The sequence below is a fragment of the Dasypus novemcinctus genome, chromosome 4, assembly GCF_030445035.2.
Source record: "Dasypus novemcinctus isolate mDasNov1 chromosome 4, mDasNov1.1.hap2, whole genome shotgun sequence".
In the NCBI taxonomy this organism is placed as follows: Eukaryota; Metazoa; Chordata; class Mammalia; order Cingulata; family Dasypodidae; genus Dasypus; species Dasypus novemcinctus.
The window spans coordinates 153,899,419-153,919,755 of record NC_080676.1 but is presented as its reverse complement, the minus strand read 5'-3'; the positions used below and the strand labels follow the sequence as shown (position 1 = coordinate 153,919,755).

The following is a 20,337-nucleotide window of genomic DNA, read 5'->3' as shown; positions in this document are numbered from 1 at the left end:
CTAATTTTGTTGAGTTTATTGGAGAAAATGAGCCATAAACATTTATTTGCTTTTCATTTTTCAGTTATTCAAATAAACTTGATCAAAGAAGCAGTTTTTCTTTATAAATACAGAGAAATACTCAGACTTGTAAAAGATTAATGAAGGGATCCCAGAAGAATGACTTAAAATTTGTCTTTCCTTTCTATTGACAGCCATTAATTTGTTTAAAAACTGAGCAAATCACTTAATTGCCTTATGTTCTGAGAAATGTGAGAACAGTTCTTAACATTTGTTTAAAAATATATTGGTTATGGTAAGAGAAGCAAATTTCACTGAGGTATTATATATGAAGTATGCTCAACGATGATTCTTAATTCAGCAATCTAGTATTCACATGTTAGCTGCCATTTAGGTATTTATCTGAACATTTTTTTTTATCATTACAAAAAATAAAGGAGATAATGGTTGTACCTTCTCTTATGGACTTCCCAAATTACAAAGGTAGAGTTCTTTGTAATCACTTAAAAACACAAGGGGGCAGGGAGCAGATGTGGTTCAAACAGTTGAGTGCCTGCTTCCACATGGGACGTCCTGGGTTCAGTTCTAGTACCTCCCAAAAAACAAACAAAAAAACCAGCTCAAGGGAGCTAACGTGGCTCTGGTTGAGCGCTGGCTTCCTGCACATGAAGTCCTGGGTTCATTCCCCACCTTGGTACCTAAAAACAAACAAAAAACAGCCCTGGAGGCTGTAGGAAGCCCTTTCTACAGCTCTCCCTGTTAACACAGGGTCAGTGGCCATTGAATCTGTCTTGTGAGTGTAAACCAATAGCACCAGAGGATTCTATTTTTTAATTATACTTTCTGAGGACTCTGTATTCCTTGTGTTGTTGGCACTGATGAAAAAAACAGAGGCTAGATTTTTCCATTATACAGTTTTTTCTCTGTAAATAAGACATCAACACGTATCAACATAATGATGTAGCAAGTTCAAAGGGAAAAATTGAAGCTGTCAAACCATATAAACATTGCCACTTTGAGCAGAAACTTGTTTGACAAAGAAACATTGAACTCAGTTTCTCTTAATTTTTCCCACAATGAAGGGTTTTCAACCTCAGTGTCAATTCAAGGACATTTTTTTTTCAGTGTTCCTTTTTAGATTTAATTACTTCATATCAAATAATCTTTGCTAATCTTATAAACATCCCATTTCTACTTTTTCCTGTCATCACACTCTCAATTTTGGTTCTTGGGGTTTTTAACGTTACAGGACTGAGATGCTGTTTAAAGTTTGTAAAAGTTTGGGGCTATCTTTACACATTTTAAATCTCAAGTAAAAATCTGTTAAACCTGAAGGGGTAGGAAGACTCACCTGAGGCTCATTTGATTCTACTCTAAACAATTAGTCATGTTTTGCTGATAAAAGTTAAACCTGTGCTGTTGTTCTAGCGCAAGCTCTCCACTGGATCATCTGTCCAGACAGGAGAGCTTAGAAACTGTAGTAGAAACTATTTGAAGCAGAAATTATTTGTCACTCTTGATTTTTTCTTGCTTCTTTGGGAATAAATAGACTGAATTGACAGTGCTTTTCTTAAGTATTGAAGAAAACCAAGACATAACATTTTTAATCCCAGAGTAGATCCTGGAGGGAACTGTGACAATTTTTAAAAATTACACTATCCTTCCCCATTTTCCTAGAAAGCCTTTATTATATTTCCATTTTATTACTAGTGCACTAATTTTTAATTCTGGCCTGATACTTTCCAAAGACGGTCTTTTCTTGTCCTCTCCTATACTCCCCTCAATTTCATAATGATCAAGTCAAAAACGTTTTCTCTTCCACCGCTGCTTTCCCTTGTCCTCATAGCTTAAACTGCAGGCTTTCCAAATGCCTACAAGTCCTGCTGACCTTTAACATAGAGTAAACGTTGCCTGTCATGTCCGTTTCTTTCCTCAGTGCTCTGCTGCCAGCTCAGTCTTCCCTGTTTCAGAGCCCTGCTTCATGTCATTTCTCTGCTTAATGAAAGCTAACGTTTATTGAGAACTTGATATCTGTATGCTTCATGTTTTCTCATTCCAGCCTCACAATTTGGAGGTAGGGACTTTAATCCTCATTCACTAAATGAAAAATAGTGTGGCCCAGAGGTTAGGAATTTGCCCAGGAATAGGGTTTGGGTCCTTTCTCCCAGACTCCAAAGCCCAGCTCCTCACTCAGCCAGGATTTCCCAAGCTTTCTGGGAACACTTGTGTTCCTTTAGGTGTATCCAGGGAAAAAGTGTGCAATGTTAATTTTTTTTTTATTCTGTCAAGGTTTTTTTTTTTTTTTTCAAAGAGGCTTTTTATCTGTGCATTGCATGTGTTTAGGCAGGAGGGGTTCATTTGGCAGTGCTTTCCAGTACTCTGAGACGTGGAAATTTATCTCCTGGAACATTTGGAGAAATATAATTTGTGGAAATGCTACTGTGGTGGCTTTAGAAAACTAGAAAACGCAGGAAATTAATAAAAGAGAGGGAAACATTTAGGTATGGATGATGCTGGCCTTGGAAAAGCCCCTTGCAAGCCTGAGATATAGAATAAAAAAGATGCTGAGGGAGCCAGAGAGAGTAATTCCAGGTACATCGTTAACTAGGGAATTACTTGTTTTTAAAAATTTTTTTAAATTTTGAGTTGGGATTCTTGGGAGACTACAGAATTTACATTTAGGTTGGTTTACTTCTCCATCTAGAGCACTGACATGTACTAGCTCTGTGACCCTGAGGTTGCTTCTCCATCTGTAAACGTGGCTTGAGAATTAATCTTAGGAGGTGCCAAGTATATTTTCCCTTCATGGGGTCTGCCAGGAGGAATGCTTCCTTTCTTGTTTGATGACTTTTTAGCCTTTTGTCACAAGGTGGCGTCCCATCTTAACAAAAAGTCTCCCAAGTCAGTTGGTTTTTGTTTTGTTTTGAGGCTGCTGGTGGTTTTTTGTTTGTTTTGTTTTGGTTGCAGTTTTATCACAAAATCTGTAAATCAGGTTTTACATAGATGATGCCTCTTCAATTCTTTTGGTTTTAGTTAACAGAATATTTTAAATTTCTACAGATAAGTGTGGCAGGGCAGCTCCTGGACCCTTGTGGATTGTGCCAGTGTAGAGTGGCAGAACTTTGATTTAGGGAGTATTTTGGCCTCTGCCCCACCCCAGAGGTCCGGACTGAAAATTCCAGAGAAACACCAGAAAAGGATGTAGTTGGAGCTTATTACCAACTCTTTCCATTCCGGGCCCAAAAACTCATTCCGTCTGGTGTGAAGTGTATTTACCTCCCATTATGAAAGTTGTGATTTTAGGAATTGAGTAACTTTTTATTTTGAAATAATTTCAGACTAACAAAAATAGGATAAAGAATTCTCATATAAGGTTCAGTCTCTCCAAATGTAAACATTTTTTTTTTACCACATTTGCTTATATTTTTTTTCTGAAATGTTTGACACTATTGCAGACAACACGAGTTGTCTTTTCCCCTTCAATACTTCTGTCCGTATTTTCCCAAAACACAACTTCAGTACAACATCGACATCAGGAAATTAAGATAAATTCAGCACTACGCAGTCACCCAAATTTTGCCAGTAAAATGCTTTATATTAAACAACAAGAATTTTATTTTCTGTTCATGGTCCAATCCATAATCACATTGTGTTAGTTGTCATATTCCTTTAGTGTCTCTCGAATTTGAAACAGTTTCTCCATCTTTGTCTTTTGTGCATTTTTGAAGAATGCACACCAGTGGTTTTGTAGAATGCTTCTCAGCTTGGGTGGGTCTGGTATTTCCTCATGATCACATTCAGAATATGCATTTTTGGCAGGCATATCACAAAAATGATATGTTTTCAGTACGTTAAATCAGCTACCACAGCCATCCCAGGATTGGTGATTTTAACTTGGATCACCTGGTTAAGGTGGTGTCCACCAGGGTTCTCCACCATGATGTTGCTCTTTTTCCCTTTGTGATTAAGAAGTATCTTGGGGGAGAGAAACTAGTTTTATTTATTTATTTATTTTATTGTGTGTGAAGTTGTACTGTCCTTTTTCTTTTTCTGTCTTTTTTTTAATGTTACATTAAAAAAATATGAGGTCCCCATATACCACCCACCCCCCTCACCCCACTCCTCCCCCCATAACGACAACCTCCTCCATCATCATGAGACATTCATTGCACTTGGTGAATACATCTCTGAGCACCACTGCACCTCATGGTCAATGGTCCACACCATAGCCCACACTCTCCCACATTCCACCCAGTGGGCCATGGGAGGACATACAATGTCCGGTAACTGTCCCTGCAGCACCACCCAGGACAACTCCAAGTCCTGAAAATGCCGCCGCATCACATCTCTTCCACTCCCTACCCCCAGCAGCCACCATGGCCACTTTCTCCACACCAATGCCACATTTTCTTCGATTACTAATCACAATAGTTCATGAATAGAATATCAGTAAGTCCACTCTAATACATACTCTATTCCTCCATCCTGTGGACCTTGGAATGGTTGTGTCCACTCCACATCTATATTAATAAATAGAACAAATTTACTTTACTTTTTGCTAACAGCATTATTTGGAGTTGAGTTAAAGTGACTATGATGTGACAGAGGAGATGTAATATTTGTTATAACCAGTTATAGTCTTTACCTTGCATATATAAATGCTTCTCATCTGGTTGGAGAAAAACAGATCCGGTTGGTGGGGTGGGGTGGGGCAAAATAGCCTGAAATCTGCTATTTTCAGTTCCTTCCCTGTCTCAGTTTCTCTTGGGTTACAGCATTCTGCTTTCATTTCACACAAAATTTGAGACATTATTTCAGTTAAAAAAAAATTCTTATAAATAGTTGTTGGAAAATATAGTAGAAGAAATTCACCTTATCATCTAAAGCCTACTGGAGGTATTTTAGTATGCAGTAAGTTTTTCTGGGGGTCTTGCATTCTAGTGTAGTTAGGTTCAGACCATATAGGTACTTTTCTGACCTGAGTTTTTCACACCATATACATAAATGTAACTTTAGTACTAGGCAGTGGTTTTGAAAGGAAAAGACAACAGTAGGTATTTGTTTTTACTTTAATCACAATTGTATTTATGATGATTATTAATTAAATCTGATTTTGCCACAAGGCTGCTGATGCCAAAGTACCAGAAATGGGTTGGTTTTTATAATGGAGATTAAAAAAAAATTTTTTTTTTTTAATTTTTAGGGGGGACCAGAGATTGAACCCAGAACCTTGTACATGGGAAGCAGGTGCTCAACCACGTGAGCCACATCCACTCCCAATGGGGATTTTATTTAGGGTGAAAAGAGTTCCAAGGCTGTGAAATTTCCAAATTAAGGCATCTGCAGAGATGCTTTCTCACCAAAGTCCGCGATTGTTCATCCTGGGGTGTTGCCACGTGGTAAAGCAAGATGTCTGCGGTCTCTGCTGAGGGGCCTGCCTTCCCTTCCAGAATCTTCGTCTCCTGGAGCCCAGCTGAGGGCAACCAGGCATAGGGCTCGTCTCTTTCCAGGCCTCTTCTATCAGTCTCGGCTGTTCTGCTTTCTTCCCGAGTTCAGCTGTGGGCATATGGCATATGCCTCATTTCCTCTTGAGCTGCTCTGTGGGCGCCTCTTGGGGACTTTGTGCTCCAGCTTTGGCTGCTGGAGATCCTCGAGTCCTCCTTTCACATTGCAGAGTCAGAAATGGCAGAGCTCCCTTTTCCTGCGTGTGTGTCTCTCTGTGTGTCTCCAAGCAGACCCAGAGGGAGGGTGTTGCCTCAGCCTGAATCATACCTCACTGATGTAGTGCAATCAAAAGCCCTAACTTGATTTTATCAAGTAATCTAAGGAAAGTCCCCTAAACTGAATTTAACACAATCAAAGGGTACCGCACCTGGAGGGATGGAATAGTTTAAGAACATAATCTTTTTCTTTTTTGGGAATCATAAAATAACTTCAAACTCTACAGAAGGTATCTCAGTGGCTTGGGTGGGAGATTGACTCATGGCCCCACAAAGACTCATTCAAGTCCTACCCCCTGGTCCTGCAGGTAGAAACCCATTTGTGAATAGGATCTTCCAAAATCCTATTTGGATGAGGGGCAAATGAATCAGGGTGAGCCTATATATATGACTGGAGTCCTTACCAGCAGAGCGTGGTGATCTGAAGCTGTGCATACCCCAGAAAAACATGGCGTTAAATTTAATCCATTCCTGGGGGTGTGAGCCCCTTGTAAGCAGGACCTTTCCGTGAGGCTTCTTCGGTTAAGGTGAGGCCAGCCCTCCTCAATCAGGATGGGGTTTAATCCTGTTACCGGAGTCCTGCAGGGATGGAATGAATTCAGACATGAGGGAGAGAAAGCCATAGAGAAGCCAGAAGCTGAGATCAACAGAACCCAGAAGAGAAGGGGTTGACCCGGAGAGGCCGCCATGTGCCTGGCCGTGTGACAAGCTAAGACTTGGGGAGAAAGCATCACCTGGATCACGCCTTGATTTGGACTTTCTTTTAGTCTCAAAACCATAAGCTAATAAATTCCCATTGTTTAAGTTGAACCGTTTCATAGTATTTGCTTTGAGCAGCGCAGGAAACTAAAACACAGAGGAAATTTGGCTGCAGTCAGTCAGTGGGAGTGAGAGAAAGAGAGAGAAGACAGATGGTGGTGTGTCAGGGGTGGAGGCTGAGCTCCGGACGGCCGACCAGCCACCACCAGAACTGTGGAGTTCAGTGAAGGCCTGATCCTGCCGACAAGCTCAATTTGGACATCTAGCCTCCAGCATGTAAGCCAGTAAATTCTTGTTGTTTAAGCCAACCAGCCTGCAGTACTCTGTTAAAGTAGCCCTGCTGAAGACAGCTTGGGAGTAAGGATCACCTGCAGGCTACATTCGTGGTCTATGTTGCAAATGGCACCCCTGGGCTTGTGCAGTGTACAACCTATATGGATGTGCACATGGCTCTGGCTGCTGGTACTTTGTCCCTTCTTTAGTAGTAGCCTGGGGCTGGCACCTTGAGAAGTGGAGATTGTACCAAGGCTCACAGCAACAGTTATAGAAAGGAAATAGTCAATAAGCACATAGGCTTATTCACTTAAAGATTTATTTATTTTTAAATTTATTTCTCTCCCCACCCCCATTGTCTGCTCTCTGTGTCCATTTTGCTACATGTTCTTCTGTGTCCGCCTGCATTCTTGTCAGCGGCACTGGGATACTGTGTGTCTTTTTTGTTGTGTCATCTTGGTACGTCAGTTCTCCGTGTGTGCGGTACCACTCCTGGGCAGGCTGTGCTTTTGTCGCACGTGGAGGCTCTCCTTACAGGGCGCACTCCTTGCGTGTGGGGCTCCCCTATGCAGGGGACACCCCTGCGTGGCACGGCACTCCTTGTGCACATCAGCACTGTGTGTGGGCCAGCTCACCACACAGGTCAGGAGGCCCGGGGTTTGAACCCTGGACCTCCCATATGGTAGGCAGATGCTCTATCAGTTGAGCCGAATCTGCTTCCCCAGTTTTTCACTTAATTGAATTTTTTTGCTGGGTACTTCACCTGCCTGTCCACAAGCGTTTCATGTTCTCATCAGCTCTTTAAGGGCTTACAAATTTTCCTATGTTTCCCAACAACAAAAACCACTCACCACCCACAGAGAATATATAAAATATTTCTCTAGCCCTGAAAGCAAAAATGAAATAAGTCCAACTGATAACCCTTATTTATTTTAAATTGTTATTCATACCAATATTTGATTAAAGGCAAAAGCAGTTACTATCTCTTGAAAGCAATGCTGTATTTTAACTAGGGATACGTGTGTAAAAGGACTCGGAGGGCCTGCCTCCCTGCGTTTTAACAACTGAGGGGCCCAGAGAAGCCCTGCTGCCTGCATTTCTCTACTGGGGTGAACTTTCAGGCGGCATCATCCTACTGGGTCTTCCTAGAGCGCTGCGAAGCCCCTGAGACCCCAGGTCACTGGTGCCTAATCTGACCGGTTCTCTCCCGGCTGCCCGGAGTCAGGAGAGCCCCTGCTTCCCCAGGGGGCGGCAGCGAAGAGCAGGGCGTCTGGCTGCCCTCCGAGGAAGGGCTGCATGGAGTCCCCTTTCTCCGCCAATAGTGAGGGCGGTGTGGGATGTTCTCCCCTGACATAGAGGCCGTGTGGCGCATGGCATGTTATTTCAGGGGTTGCTAGGGACCTCGGAGAAATTGGGTAGTTGTTTTCCAGTGGCTGAAAGGAGCTCAAGGAGCGACTGTGCAGATTTACTTAGGCACTATGGACAGAGGTAAGTGATTTAAGATGAAATACAGGGAAGCGGATGTGGCTCAACGGATAGGGCGTCCGCCTACCATATGGGAGGTCCAGGGTTCAAACCCCGGGCCTCCTGACCTGTGTGGTGAGCTGGCCCATGCACAGTGCTGATACGCGCAAGGAGTGCCGTGCCCCGCAGGGGTGTCCCCCACGTAGAGGAGCTCCACGCGCAAGGAGAGCTGCCCCGTGCGAAAAAAGCACAGCCCGCCCAGGAGCGGCGCCTCTCACATGGAGAGCTGACGCAGCAAGATGATGCAACAAAAAGAAACACAGATTCCCGTTGCCACCAAGAATGCAGGCGGACACAGAAGAACACACAGCGAATGGACACGGAGAGCAGACAATGGGGGTGGTGGAGGCGGGGAAGGCGAGAGAAATAAAAAAAATAAATCTTTAAAAAAAAAAGATGAAGTACAAGTCACAGGCAGATGGCCCCAGCCTCAGCACTGGCTGGCAACTGGGCTATTCCCCACCTGGGCAGCTGGTTGTGTGAGGGTCCTGGGTGCGAGGGCAGCGGGGATCCTTTTCTCAGTATACCACAGCAGCCGGTGGCCTCCAGATAGAGGCAGCGTGGCTCCTTCCTCCAACTCCAGCCCGGGGCTCCCCTCTCCACCCCTGGCCCGCGGGCTGCTCTGGAAGCTGCCCTCTCCTTCACCTCGCCCGGCCTCGTCACCAGCCAGCCTCACAGGTGGGCTCGTCCACAGGCCTCACCTCTCAGGCACCTGCCGGCTGGTCTGGGGTCTCCTGGCGGGGCCTGGCAGCCCCGTGGGACCCCAGGGTGCTGTTCACAGCTTAGAAACAGGAGATGTGTCTGCTTAAAGAGAAAATGTGTGGCACTTGAAAGAAGAGTGTCCTGGAGAGGGCTGCCTTGATCTGTGCCATACAGAGGGACTTTATAGGCTAGCAGTGCCCCCTCCAGCTGATCCTTCGGCTCTGAGGAACCTGCTCTTGGAATAGGGTCCACTGTTCCATCCGCACATAGTAGCCACGTGCTTTATAGGATACATACAATCGGTTAAAACATTCCTCTCCCCGTATAATATATGACCTCTGAATCGGAAATTGTCAGTGTCAGATGGGGTCTTGTAGGGACCGAGTGGACGTCCTTGTTTTCCTTCTGGAAATGCATAAATCTCAATACGGGAGCAAGTCTATTTTCCCCTGTACAACAAGCACTTCAGCGTATCGATCAGGGGTCAGCAAACTTTTTTCTGTAAAGGGCCAGGTAATAAATACTGAGGACCATACAGTCTCTTTTTTTTTTTTTTTTTAGCTACCAGGGCCGGAGATCGAACCCAGGACCTCATAAGACCATAGGTGGGAAGCCGATGCTCAACCACTGAGCCAAAGCAGGTCCCGAGTTGGTTTTTGCATGTGTTTGCTCGCTTGTTGTTGTTTTTAGGAGACACCGGGAACCTTACCTCCCCTGTGGGAAGCAGGTGCTCACCTGCTTGAGCCGCACCCGCTCCCCGGCCATACAGTCTTTGTTGCAGCTAACAACTCTGTCTTGCAGTACGAAAGCAGCTGTAGACAATACGTGAGTGGCTGAGTTCCAATAATACTTCATCGATGGCCACTGAAATCTGAACTTCATGTGTCATGAATAATTTTTTCCCTCCAAATTTAAAGACATGGCAATTACTCTTAGCACAAGGCCTGCATAAGGAGCAGGCTGGATTCGGCCCCGAGGCTGCGGTATGCCCTGTTAGAGACGATTATAAGATTGCTTTCGACTCAGACGGTTTATGACCATGTACTTTGCTTGATTAGAAAGTAAAGTTCCAAGTTAGTGTAAGTATCGATCTCACTGACTGGTCCTAGTTTACAAAGGTATTTCTTTTTGGAAAATGCTAGAGGAAAGGAAGTAACCTTTACTCTTCCTTACTCGGATCATTCCTGCCCTTTTCCCCTGGCTGGGAGGCCAGCCCCAGCCTAAGGTGTTTATTGTATCAGAGTGGTGAAGACCTCAAGACGTTGTCCTCACAGGGCTGCAGCGCCTCTGGACTCAAGAACCCCAGCTTAGTGTTAGCCCTCCTCTCCCGTAGGAGCACTTGACCTTGGGCCAGGCCCCCTCAGGAAGCACCTGGAATACTGCTGGCCCTGGACTCAGGTTCCGAGTGTGGCACCGACTTGAGCCACTGTCTTCAACCACGAGGGCTGCCTGTTCTCTGGCTGAACCACAGTGCCCTCCTGCCTCAGGACACCAGACAGGTTTGCCCCTGAAAGCCAGTTCAGCGGCTTGACCCTGAGACGCTGTAGCCCCTGCTTGTAAGCAGGGCGGCGCGGATGAGCCTACTGCCCAGTAGCACCGTTCAGTCCCCCTTCCTGCTGGGCACGGGCTCTTACCTTTGTCTCTTCTGCTATATTCACGTCCTCTTCCCTTCACGTGGCTTCATCCCAGGGGCCCAAGCGAAGCAGCTCTTCTATCTTTAATTTTCCAAAGGACCCAAGGTAAGGCTTTGCAATTTCCACTGCCTTCCTCCAAACTTGTCCCAGCTCAAGATGCGTCCAAGAGAGAAAATAGATGTCTTCCAAGAGAGCTTGAGTACATGGAGTTGGGGGACTGTGGGTGGGTTTCCTTTTAACTCTTGCCAGCCTGGACAGCAGGGTGCACAGGGCTTAGAAAGTTAGCCCCACCACCCATTCCTTCCCGAGTGCGCTCTCTGGTACAGGCAGAGGGGAGGGAAGGTGGTTCCAACAACCAGTGCTAGGAGCTTCATATCCTTACAGTCAGCTTCTCCCCTCCTCGTGGACCCCACACATCACCCCCCTCATACCTTCTAGAATGGTTATTATTACAAACAAATAGAAAATAACCAGGGTTGGTGAGGTTGCAGAGAAATAGGAACCCTCGTACACTGTTGGTGGGAATGTTAAATGGTGCAGCTGCTGTGCAAAACAGTTTGGCGGTTCCTTAAAAAGTTAAACACAAAACTACCATATGACCCAGAAATTCCCCTTCTAGTATAGAAGAACTGAAGGCAGGGGCACAAACAGATGTCTGTACACCAATGTTGACAGCAGCATTATTCTACAATTGCCAAAAGACGGAGCACCTCAGGTATCCAGCAACAGAAGAATGGATAAACAAAATGTGGTTTTTCATACAATGGAATATCATTCAACTGCAGAAAATGGAATGAAGTTCTGATACCTACCACCACATGGGTGAACTCTGAAGACACTATGTTGAGTGAAATAAGTCAGACATGAAAGACTCTATGAGTCTGCTTATATGAAATAGCTAGAATACGCAAACTCAGAGACAGAAAGTAGAGTGCAGGATACCAGGGGCAGGAGGTAGGGAGAATGGGGAGTTAATGCATAGTGGTGTTTGGGGTAATGGAAAAGTTTTGGTAATGGATGGTGGAGAGGGGCGCATAATGTTGTGTGGTTAACATCACTCCATCACGTGCTTGGAAGTGCTTAGTATGGGAAATTGTATGTTGTATATATGTTCCCACAATGAAATAAAAAAAAGACTAAAGAGACCATGATGAGTAGAGGCAACACATGATCCTAATAATGGAGGAGAAAAGGCCCATATGGACAATACTGGGATCTACAAAAAATAAAAAATAATAAAAACAGGCATATACACTCAAAGCTTACAACAACGTTAAGTTTCTTGAATCGATATCTATGCTTAAGGTGGTTACATAAGTGAAAATCGTTAGGAAATGTCCATGGAAATATTAAGTGTTCAAGGAGCATGATGTATACACATTACTCTCAAATACCTAGAAAATGGTAGACAGATGGATAGATCAACTGATCGATAGACGAATGATACAACCGAAGTGGCAAAATGTTAGAAGGTGGTAAATCTGACTGATTAGGGCATATATTGGAGTTTTCTGTATAGATTTGACATTATTTTTGCAACTATTTCAAAAGAAAAAGTTAAAGAGGAAGCTGCCTGGATAGCCTTCTTTCTAAAGAAGACCTTTCAGTGACTGCGTGTGGGAGGTGGGGTGACGCTGCACACTTGATTCTTGACGGCTAAGAGTCCTGGCAACTGGAGTCCAATATGTACCCTTTAAACAGAAGAGCCCACCAGCGCTGGGGGCACCAGATGACTTGAGTGCCCAGTGGATGTCAGCTTCCTCCTGGGACTGTTTCTCTTTCATGCTGACAGCCCTCGGCTGGGTCAGCCCAGGGTGACTCATCAGATGGAAACGAAGGCTGAGAAAATCCCCTTTCGTAACTTTTCAAGCAATAAGTGACACACTCAGAACGTTCTCACTACATTCCCACGAGGCTTCAACTTCTCTACCAGGTGTTATTTAAGAAAAGTTCAGATTCAGTGATTTTTCTGCCGAAAACAGAAAGAAAAAAAAAAGGAGGCAAAGTGGAAAGAAGAGACACTTCACGCAGACTTCAAAGCATTTACTACACGATCTTTTATTTCAGATCTTTAAAAATACTTAAATTACTGGGAAAATATTTACAAGATTGATCACATTTAAAAATCAGACCGGATACAAGGGGGTCAGGCTGGGAGAGGTTCCGTGGCCTGCCTAGCTTTCCCCAGCTCATTTTGCTAGAAAGACCCCTTTCTAAAGAACAGCCCAGCCCCACTGACATTGAAAAACATACCGGAGGCAAGGCACAGCCGTGTTGATGCTTTCTTAGTGTTTATGAAAAACCTTCCTTTTTCTGGGTTATCTCTATAGAATCGTTCTGGGAACTTGTATCCTTCAGAAAGTTCTTACAGGAAAAAAACGAAGCTTGTCTCCCTCTGGGTCCACCACCTCTCACCAGGCATGGCCTTCTGAGCGGCAGGTCACGGGATATTGTCTAGAAAGCCCTGGCAGGCCTGGCCACAGCCTCACCGGCTCAGTGTCCTCTTCTTGGATGCGGAGAGCCCAGGCCAGTGCTTTGAGGGACATCTTCTCTCTCCCCTTCTGGAAAGGCGACGATGGACAGAGAGTCATAGGCATCCTCCTCTGGCGAGCTGTCCTTGCTCAAGGCCTCTAAGATAGGCTGATCCGGGTTCCTTAAATACTTGAAAGGGGGGAAAACCAGAATCATGTTAAAGGGTGGGTTCAAACTCCCAAACCTTTTACTTTATTTTCAGTTGGCGGGCTATGTTTTATTTTGATGTAGCTTCCCATCCTTCCCGATGAAACTTGATGGAGCTTCTACAACGCGAATACCCTTCCATCCCCATCTCATTAATAACTGATTCTAAGTAAAGGGGCAACCAGGTTAACACCCTGAAAGTCTGAAAAGCATCACCAAGGAAAAGCAAGCCCTTGCTGGCTGTACTCAGGGCGAGCCTGTGGATTATTAATCCGAAATCATCTTGCAATTGTAACTTTTCAGTGCAGGAGGAAAAAGAGAGAGAGTTCACAGACACCACTGTGTCTACCAGGTGTTCCCACCTCCACACAAAACACAACAAGCAGAGAATCTGGGAATGAGGGGTAAGAAGCCACTGTCCTCCACTGAGAGGGAGGTCTCGCAGCACCCAACTTTCCCTTTTGCTCCTGCTCCTGCCGCAGGTTCAACCCAAGAGCAGGAATGCGGAAGATGCTGGCCTGCAGCAAGCTTCTATCTGACTGATAAGAAGAGGAACAAAACAGTATCATGTGCCCTTGTGAAACCCTCAAAAGTGTAAGTGAAACATGATTCATTATTTTCATGTACCTTCTGTGAACTTAGGTAAATATTTTTCACACTTTCCCAGCAAAGTGAACGGAAAGACCTTCTGTTTTAGATTCACGCCCCAGAGAAGAGCTAGTGGTAAATTTGTTTATTGGGTCCCACTGGTAGTTCTACTGTGTGTGAGAGACAGTGAGCTGTTCTTTAGGCAACGCTAACCGGGAGGCTCTGGCAGGGAATTTAGGGATTTTTTTCTTTCTATCCGGCTGCGTCGTCTTTTTTTGGTGCGTTTCTTTGCCATGCGGGGGCCTGCACTTCCCTGAGCAGCTCTGGGGCGCCTTTTTCCTTTTTTTACCAGGAGGTCCCGGGGCTCAAACCTGGGTCCTCCATATGGTAAATGGAGTTTAATTGCCTGAGCCACGGCCGCTTCCTGGAATTTTTTTTCATTTTTTAGGAGGTAAAGGGTTATGAACCCAGGAACCTGTACAGGGGAAACAGGCGCTCCACCACTGAGCTACAGCCACTCTCCAATGAGAGCTGGTTTTATTCATTTGTTTGTTTGTGTTTAGGAGGTACCGGGGATTGAACCCAGGACCTTGTCCATGGGAAGCGGGTGCTCATCCACTTGTGCTACCTCCACCCCCCTCTAGTAGGGGATTTACAGGTATGTAATCTGTATCATGCCTGTGCACTGTAAACACTTCGTGACAGATGAAGGGAAACAGGTGACCCTAGTTCTTTCCAGGAGAGCCACACCATCTTCACTGACTTGGTCCTAACGGAACATCTCTTCATTCTAGATGGAACAGAGTAAGATTGGTTTCTAATACCTTTACCGTTATCTGACCAAAGGATAAGGTAAAACCCTCCAGAAGCCAATGCCTTTATAGGTGTTCCCTCAGTTAGTACCTGGTCCTCAGGGGACCCAACAGCCTCGCAGAACCTTGGGGGGCTGGAGCTGGGCAGAAAAACAAGACTTTTCACAACGGCTCTTCCACTATTTTTTTTCTCAATTCCTTTAAAACATGGCAGCACCCAGGGAGCATCTGTGGTGGACAAGACCTTTTGCTCAGGGCTCTGGGGCCATTTCCTCTTTGGTAGACAATTCCTAGGTGCACACCATCTGACGTGAGACTCATACTTTTGATTCCCATCTCTATGGCCTTAGCCAAGTGGGACGTCCAGTCTCTGCAGCCTCCAGCCAGGCATCGCTGGGGTCACTCGCCAGAAAACAGAGGCCCGAGGTGCTGCCTCAGGAGAGGGACCTACTGTGGCCCAGCTCCTGGCCAGGCCAGGCCACCCTCGTTGCCCAGCTGGTGCCATTATAAACTCAAATCTCCACACCTCCAGCCTTGGCCACGCTTTCCTGTGAGGTGTTAGCAGGGGGCAGTGGACACCGACAAGGCACCCAGGTGGACACACGTACCTCTTCTATCTGGGATGGGATCCTTGGCGGAGAGTGGAACCAGTATTTAATCAGGCCCCTGTATCTCAGCATCAGGAAGTAACAGGCCCCTGCCAGCGCCAGCACTACCAGGAAGGTTCCCGCGAAGATCGGGATGGCCTGCTGAAGCTTGGCCGAGGCTAAAACGGTGACATAAAAGAACAAGATGGCCAGCCCGCTTGTGATGCAAGTATCAGCTCAGCTTTCATCTACCGCTTCTCAAATAGTATTTATGTCCCAGTAAGATGGAGAAGCCCTCATCCTCCTCTCTGCCCCGTATGCTTAAATTAATAACCAGTAAAGGCAATCCTGTGATACAGCCTGCAGAGCTCAGCAGAGCTCTTTATTCCTACGGTTACGTGCTCTCTTGTACCCGCTTCCCTGTGTCTCTCCACTCCCATACCCAATTATTTAAAATGCATTCTCTGATTTCACTATTTTAGGAGTATTCCTTTCCCAGAAAATACATAAGTACGGCTTACCATTGGCGGCTGTTTCACAGCACGATGTGTTGCTTAACTGCCCGGGTCTGCAGATGTTTTGCCGTGGCCAAATCAGTTCTGCCCTGACTTGTAAACAGTATTCTCTTAAGGGTCTCAAACCGCCCAGCACAATGGAGTTGCCTATGAAAGGGCCTTTCACCTAGTTACAAAACACCAAAAGCCACACATGGAAGTCACCGGAACAGTCCTGTTCATGCCATTTCCATCTTCTCTACTGTCTCCTAAAAGTCAGTTAGCACAATAACTAAAGAATAAGATGATGTCATTTAAAAAAAAACCACTTCATTTTGAAATAATTTCAAACTTACAAGACAGCTGCAAAATCCAGAGAAAGGAATACGACATCCCCTCCCCACCCACTCAGATACCCAGCTCCACCACCTTTTAACTTTTCCCCACATTTGCAATTAGAAGATGCAGTGTTTAAACAATCACTGGATTGCAGTGGCCAGATCTGCAATGTGGAAGCTGTAGGTGAAGAACGATGCCAATGGCAGTAGGGCTGTGCCTCCAGCCTCTGAGGGCCCCCTGTCATAAGAGGAGCTCCAGAACTGGACTTTGGCCAGTCCCCATTTCTAGGATAACACGTTCTCCTTTAAAAAGAACGTTTTGTGCTTCATAGTTAATCTAATCCAGATACTTTAAAGGAGTCATCAAACAGAGGAAAAATTATTCTGGGAAATGTTCTAGAAAAGCGCTCATCCCTCCTCTGGTTGGGGCAAATGGCCTTCGCAATTTTTGTTATCTGGACATAGCTGGATCCCCAAACCTTTCTCCACTTCTCTGCTACCCTCCCTCGGGCCTCACTGCCCCCATATCTGTTTCCCTCCAGCCAATGGCTCCTCTCTCTCCTTGACAAAGCTGCCACTGTTCTAAAGGGAAAGGAGAAAAGGATATACCATATTAAGGCAATAGAAGATTTCTCATAAAGGCCTTTTTTTTTTTTTTTTTTTTAGAAACAATAGAATAGGCTATGGGCATCTGAAGTGGTGGTATAATATACACTCAATAGCAAGGAAAGATGAAGCTGCTATACTGTTGGCTGGAAAGAAGCAGGATATTCAATAGTCTATAGGGTAAGATTTTCTTTTTTTAAAGATTTATTTTATTTATTTCTCCCCCTCACCGTCACTGTTTACACTGTCTGCTCTCTGTGTCTCTTCGTTGTGTGCTTGTCCTTTTTTTTTTTTAAGGAGGGACTGGGAACTGAACCTGGGATCTCCCATGCTCCCATGTGGGAGGCAAGCACCTAATCACTTGAGCCACCTCTGCTCCCTGCTTGTAGTGTCTCTCATTGTGTTTCCTCATTATGTTATCTTGTTGTGCCATCTTGTTGCATCAGCTTGCTGTCTTGCTCATCTTCTTTGGAGGCACTGGGAACCAAACCTGGGACCTCCCATGTGGTAGGTGGGTGCCCAACTGCTTGAGCCACATCCGCTTCTTGGTTCTTATTTTTTAAAATACAAAAATAGTTATATTATCTATGAACAGTAAGTAAGGTGACAGATAATTTCTAATTTTATTTTCTTCTGCTTAATGATGGACCACCAAGGAAGAGGAAAATAGTTTTTGCTCATGGTGCCACATAAAGCCATTTTAAGGATGAAATTCCTTTTGCCTTTATTTTGGCAGCCAGTTGGCATTTCTAAAATTTGGAATCACAGACCGCGCAGAGGAGACTAATTAGCAGGGCACGCGATGGTCCTCCTAGTGAGGCCAGCTTGTGAGGATTTCAGGAGCATCCCACTATTTCCTAACCGATGAGGGCAGCTTGCTCTGCCCCAAGTGTTGATTCAAACAACGCGGTTTACGCTGAACACCTGCTTTTCTCCTACAGGTCTGGAATTTGGGTAAGTGCCAGGCAGAGGGTGCCCACCTGACCGGCCCCTGGTAAAAACCCTGGGCACGAGTCTCTAATAAGCTTCCCTGGAAGATGTTACACGTGAGTCGTCGCAACTTGTTGCTGGAGGAATTGAGTGTGTCCTGTGTGGCTCTGCTGGGAGGGGACTCTTGGAGGGTGCACCTGGTTTCCTTGGGACTCCACCCCACGTGCTCTCCCCCTTGCTGCTGTGCTTTTGGCTGGGAGCACATCTATACGCTGAGGCCTGTGAGTCCTCCTCGGGAATCACCCCTACCTGGGGGTGGTCTTGGGGGCCCCAACACACAGCCTCACAGCTGGAAAAGAGATACCTTTCAAGTCACTTTAGTCCTAGAGTCCTCCGTGCATGGAAGTCCTGGGGGAGATGCTTCCGGTGAAAGGGGAAAGTGAGTCTGGGGTCAACACACCTGCCCCCACCCCAGCCCCAACTTTTCTCTCAGGTGTTGCATTTTATCTAAGAGGGCGCTGTGACCCAGACAGGCTTGGTGACAATGACAGAAGCAAATTACAGTAGTAGAAAGAAGGTCCCTGCACTATTCTCTAAACGAGGCTGGTTTCGATGTTCCCGGGGCCGTGCCCTCAGCATGGGCCAGTGTGCCCAGCTCCAGGACACCAACGGCAATCACCGCTGACGCCTCCAGATCCGGTGGCAGAGAGCAGAGAACGCCGTAAGAAAACACGAGTATGCGCTCCCCCCCAGGAGGAGGCACTGTATTGTGGTCAAGACACCACTAAGATGGCGTGGAAGCAAAGTAGCCAGATCCCCCTCCCACCCCTCTCCTCCCCAGCTCCATGTCTGATCTTTTAGGGGAGGCACGTGGACGAGGCAGCCACCCCGCTTTTCCACCCAGGCCTTCTCTGCTCCAGGCTGCCCAGGTCTTGCTTGGATTTGGGGAAATGATTAGTTCCTAAGGCCCTATATGCTAAGAGTTTTATCTTCCCCAGGGTTTTTAGACCCACCATAAAGAAACCAAGAGAAAGTGCAAACAGATACTATATGGCAGGTAAACATGGTGATTTAAGAGGATGGACCTTGACGCTTGATGTCCCCACTATGCCGTTTGCTAGCTGACCTTGAGTGAGTTACTGAACCACTTGGTTTCCCTGAGGGGAAACGGACTTGGCTCAACTGACAGAGCTTTTGCCTACCACATGGAGGGTCTAGGGTTTGATCTCCAGGGCCTCTTGACCCATGTGGTGAGCAGACCCACATGCAGGGCTGCCAAGCGCTAGGAGTGGCATGCCATACAGGGGTGTCCCCCGCAGAGGGGAGCCCCACGTGCAAGGAGTGCGCCCTGCAAGGAGAGCCGCCCTGCGTGAAAAAAGTGCCAGCCTGCCCAGGAGTGGGGCTGCACACACAGAGGGCTGACGCAGCAAGATGACGCAACAAAAAGAGACACAGATTCCCGGTGCCACTGACAAGAATATAAGCGGACGCAGAAGAACACACAGCGAATGGACACAAGAGAGCAGACAACGGGGGGGGGAAGGGGAGAGAAATAAATAAAATAAATCTTTAAAAAAAAAAAAGAGTAAATGAGATGATGGATCTAAAATGCGTGGCGCAGTGCCAGACACAGAGAACATTCTCAATAAACAGAAGCTGTTAAAATTATATTTACTATATAATTATAATTTTATGTTATGTTATAATCAGGTTATAATTAAAACTATAGTAAGGTTGAGTTTAGGAAGTCATAATATCTAAAGAGATGACAAAGCCTCATTAAATGCAGCTTGGATGTTTAGAAAGCCTAATCCAAACACCTCTGTCAACCTTGTGGTCGGCCACCCTCCCCACGTGGCAGGTCAAAGACTTGTTCTCCAGATGGGCCAAGACTTCTCGAACCTCTAGAACATTCTTTTCTAGAACATTCTTTCTCCTCTAAGCAGACTTTCAGCTGTTCACACCCACCCTCTTTGCAAACAGTTCAACCCAGAGAGATTTACGTGCAGATTACAGTAATGGATTCCTTGTTGCAGAAACAAGCCCAGGAGAACGTCTGCCACCATGGTGGAGGCCACTACACACGATGTGCCAGCCACATCTGGACCTCCAGCAACAGGAACGGCACAATATCAGACAAAGAGGCCGCTCAGATGGAACTGGCTGAAGGGAAGTCTCAGCACATGGAGCAAAAAAATCATCTTGAAAAGGAGGATTAAAACGGACTCAGGTCTCCAGCCCTAGGAGATGCTGGGATGCCCTGTTCTCTTTGTCCGTTGTAAGGTTTACTTTTGTTTACTGAATCAGCAACTGCAAAGAAAAAAATCAAAGCAAAGGAGAAAAACGTTCTTGCCTCTTGGATTCCTTCTTTTTCCCAATAATGGATATAATACTCAAGAGTGACCATGGAAGTGGCGACGTCAAAGGGAGAGGAGAACATGATGATCAGTGAGCCTTCTCCTGGGGTCACCGAAATGTTTTCTGGAGGCCCAATGGTAACTGAAACAGAATTAAAACAAACAAACATTCATATATACATATATACATATATATACGGCGCACGTGTGTATGTATACACATATAGGCACTGCCCATCGGGGGTCTTCTTTTGAGGTTCAGCAAAGCATTCAGACATACAAGATTGTCAAAGGCCAAAGTAGTGCTTGGGGCCCCAGACTGACTTGGAAGGAG

The 20,337-nt window shown here is 45.7% G+C and overlaps 1 protein-coding gene across 1 annotated transcript in view; it reads right to left on the bottom strand.

Moving 5' to 3' along the window:
* Positions 1-12,645: 12,645 nt before the first annotated feature.
* The window catches only part of IFNGR2 (interferon gamma receptor 2), a 23,832-nt gene continuing 16,140 nt past the window's right edge, over positions 12,646-20,337 (bottom strand). Inside the window, exons 4-7 of the mRNA XM_004474513.5 lie at positions 20,000-20,145; positions 15,800-15,959; positions 15,300-15,457; positions 12,646-13,273 (exon numbers count right to left, since the gene is read on the bottom strand). Coding sequence (XP_004474570.1) covers positions 13,106-13,273; positions 15,300-15,457; positions 15,800-15,959; positions 20,000-20,145 — 632 coding nt within the window. The 3' untranslated portion in view covers positions 12,646-13,105. The remainder of the gene's footprint in view (positions 13,274-15,299; positions 15,458-15,799; positions 15,960-19,999; positions 20,146-20,337) is intronic.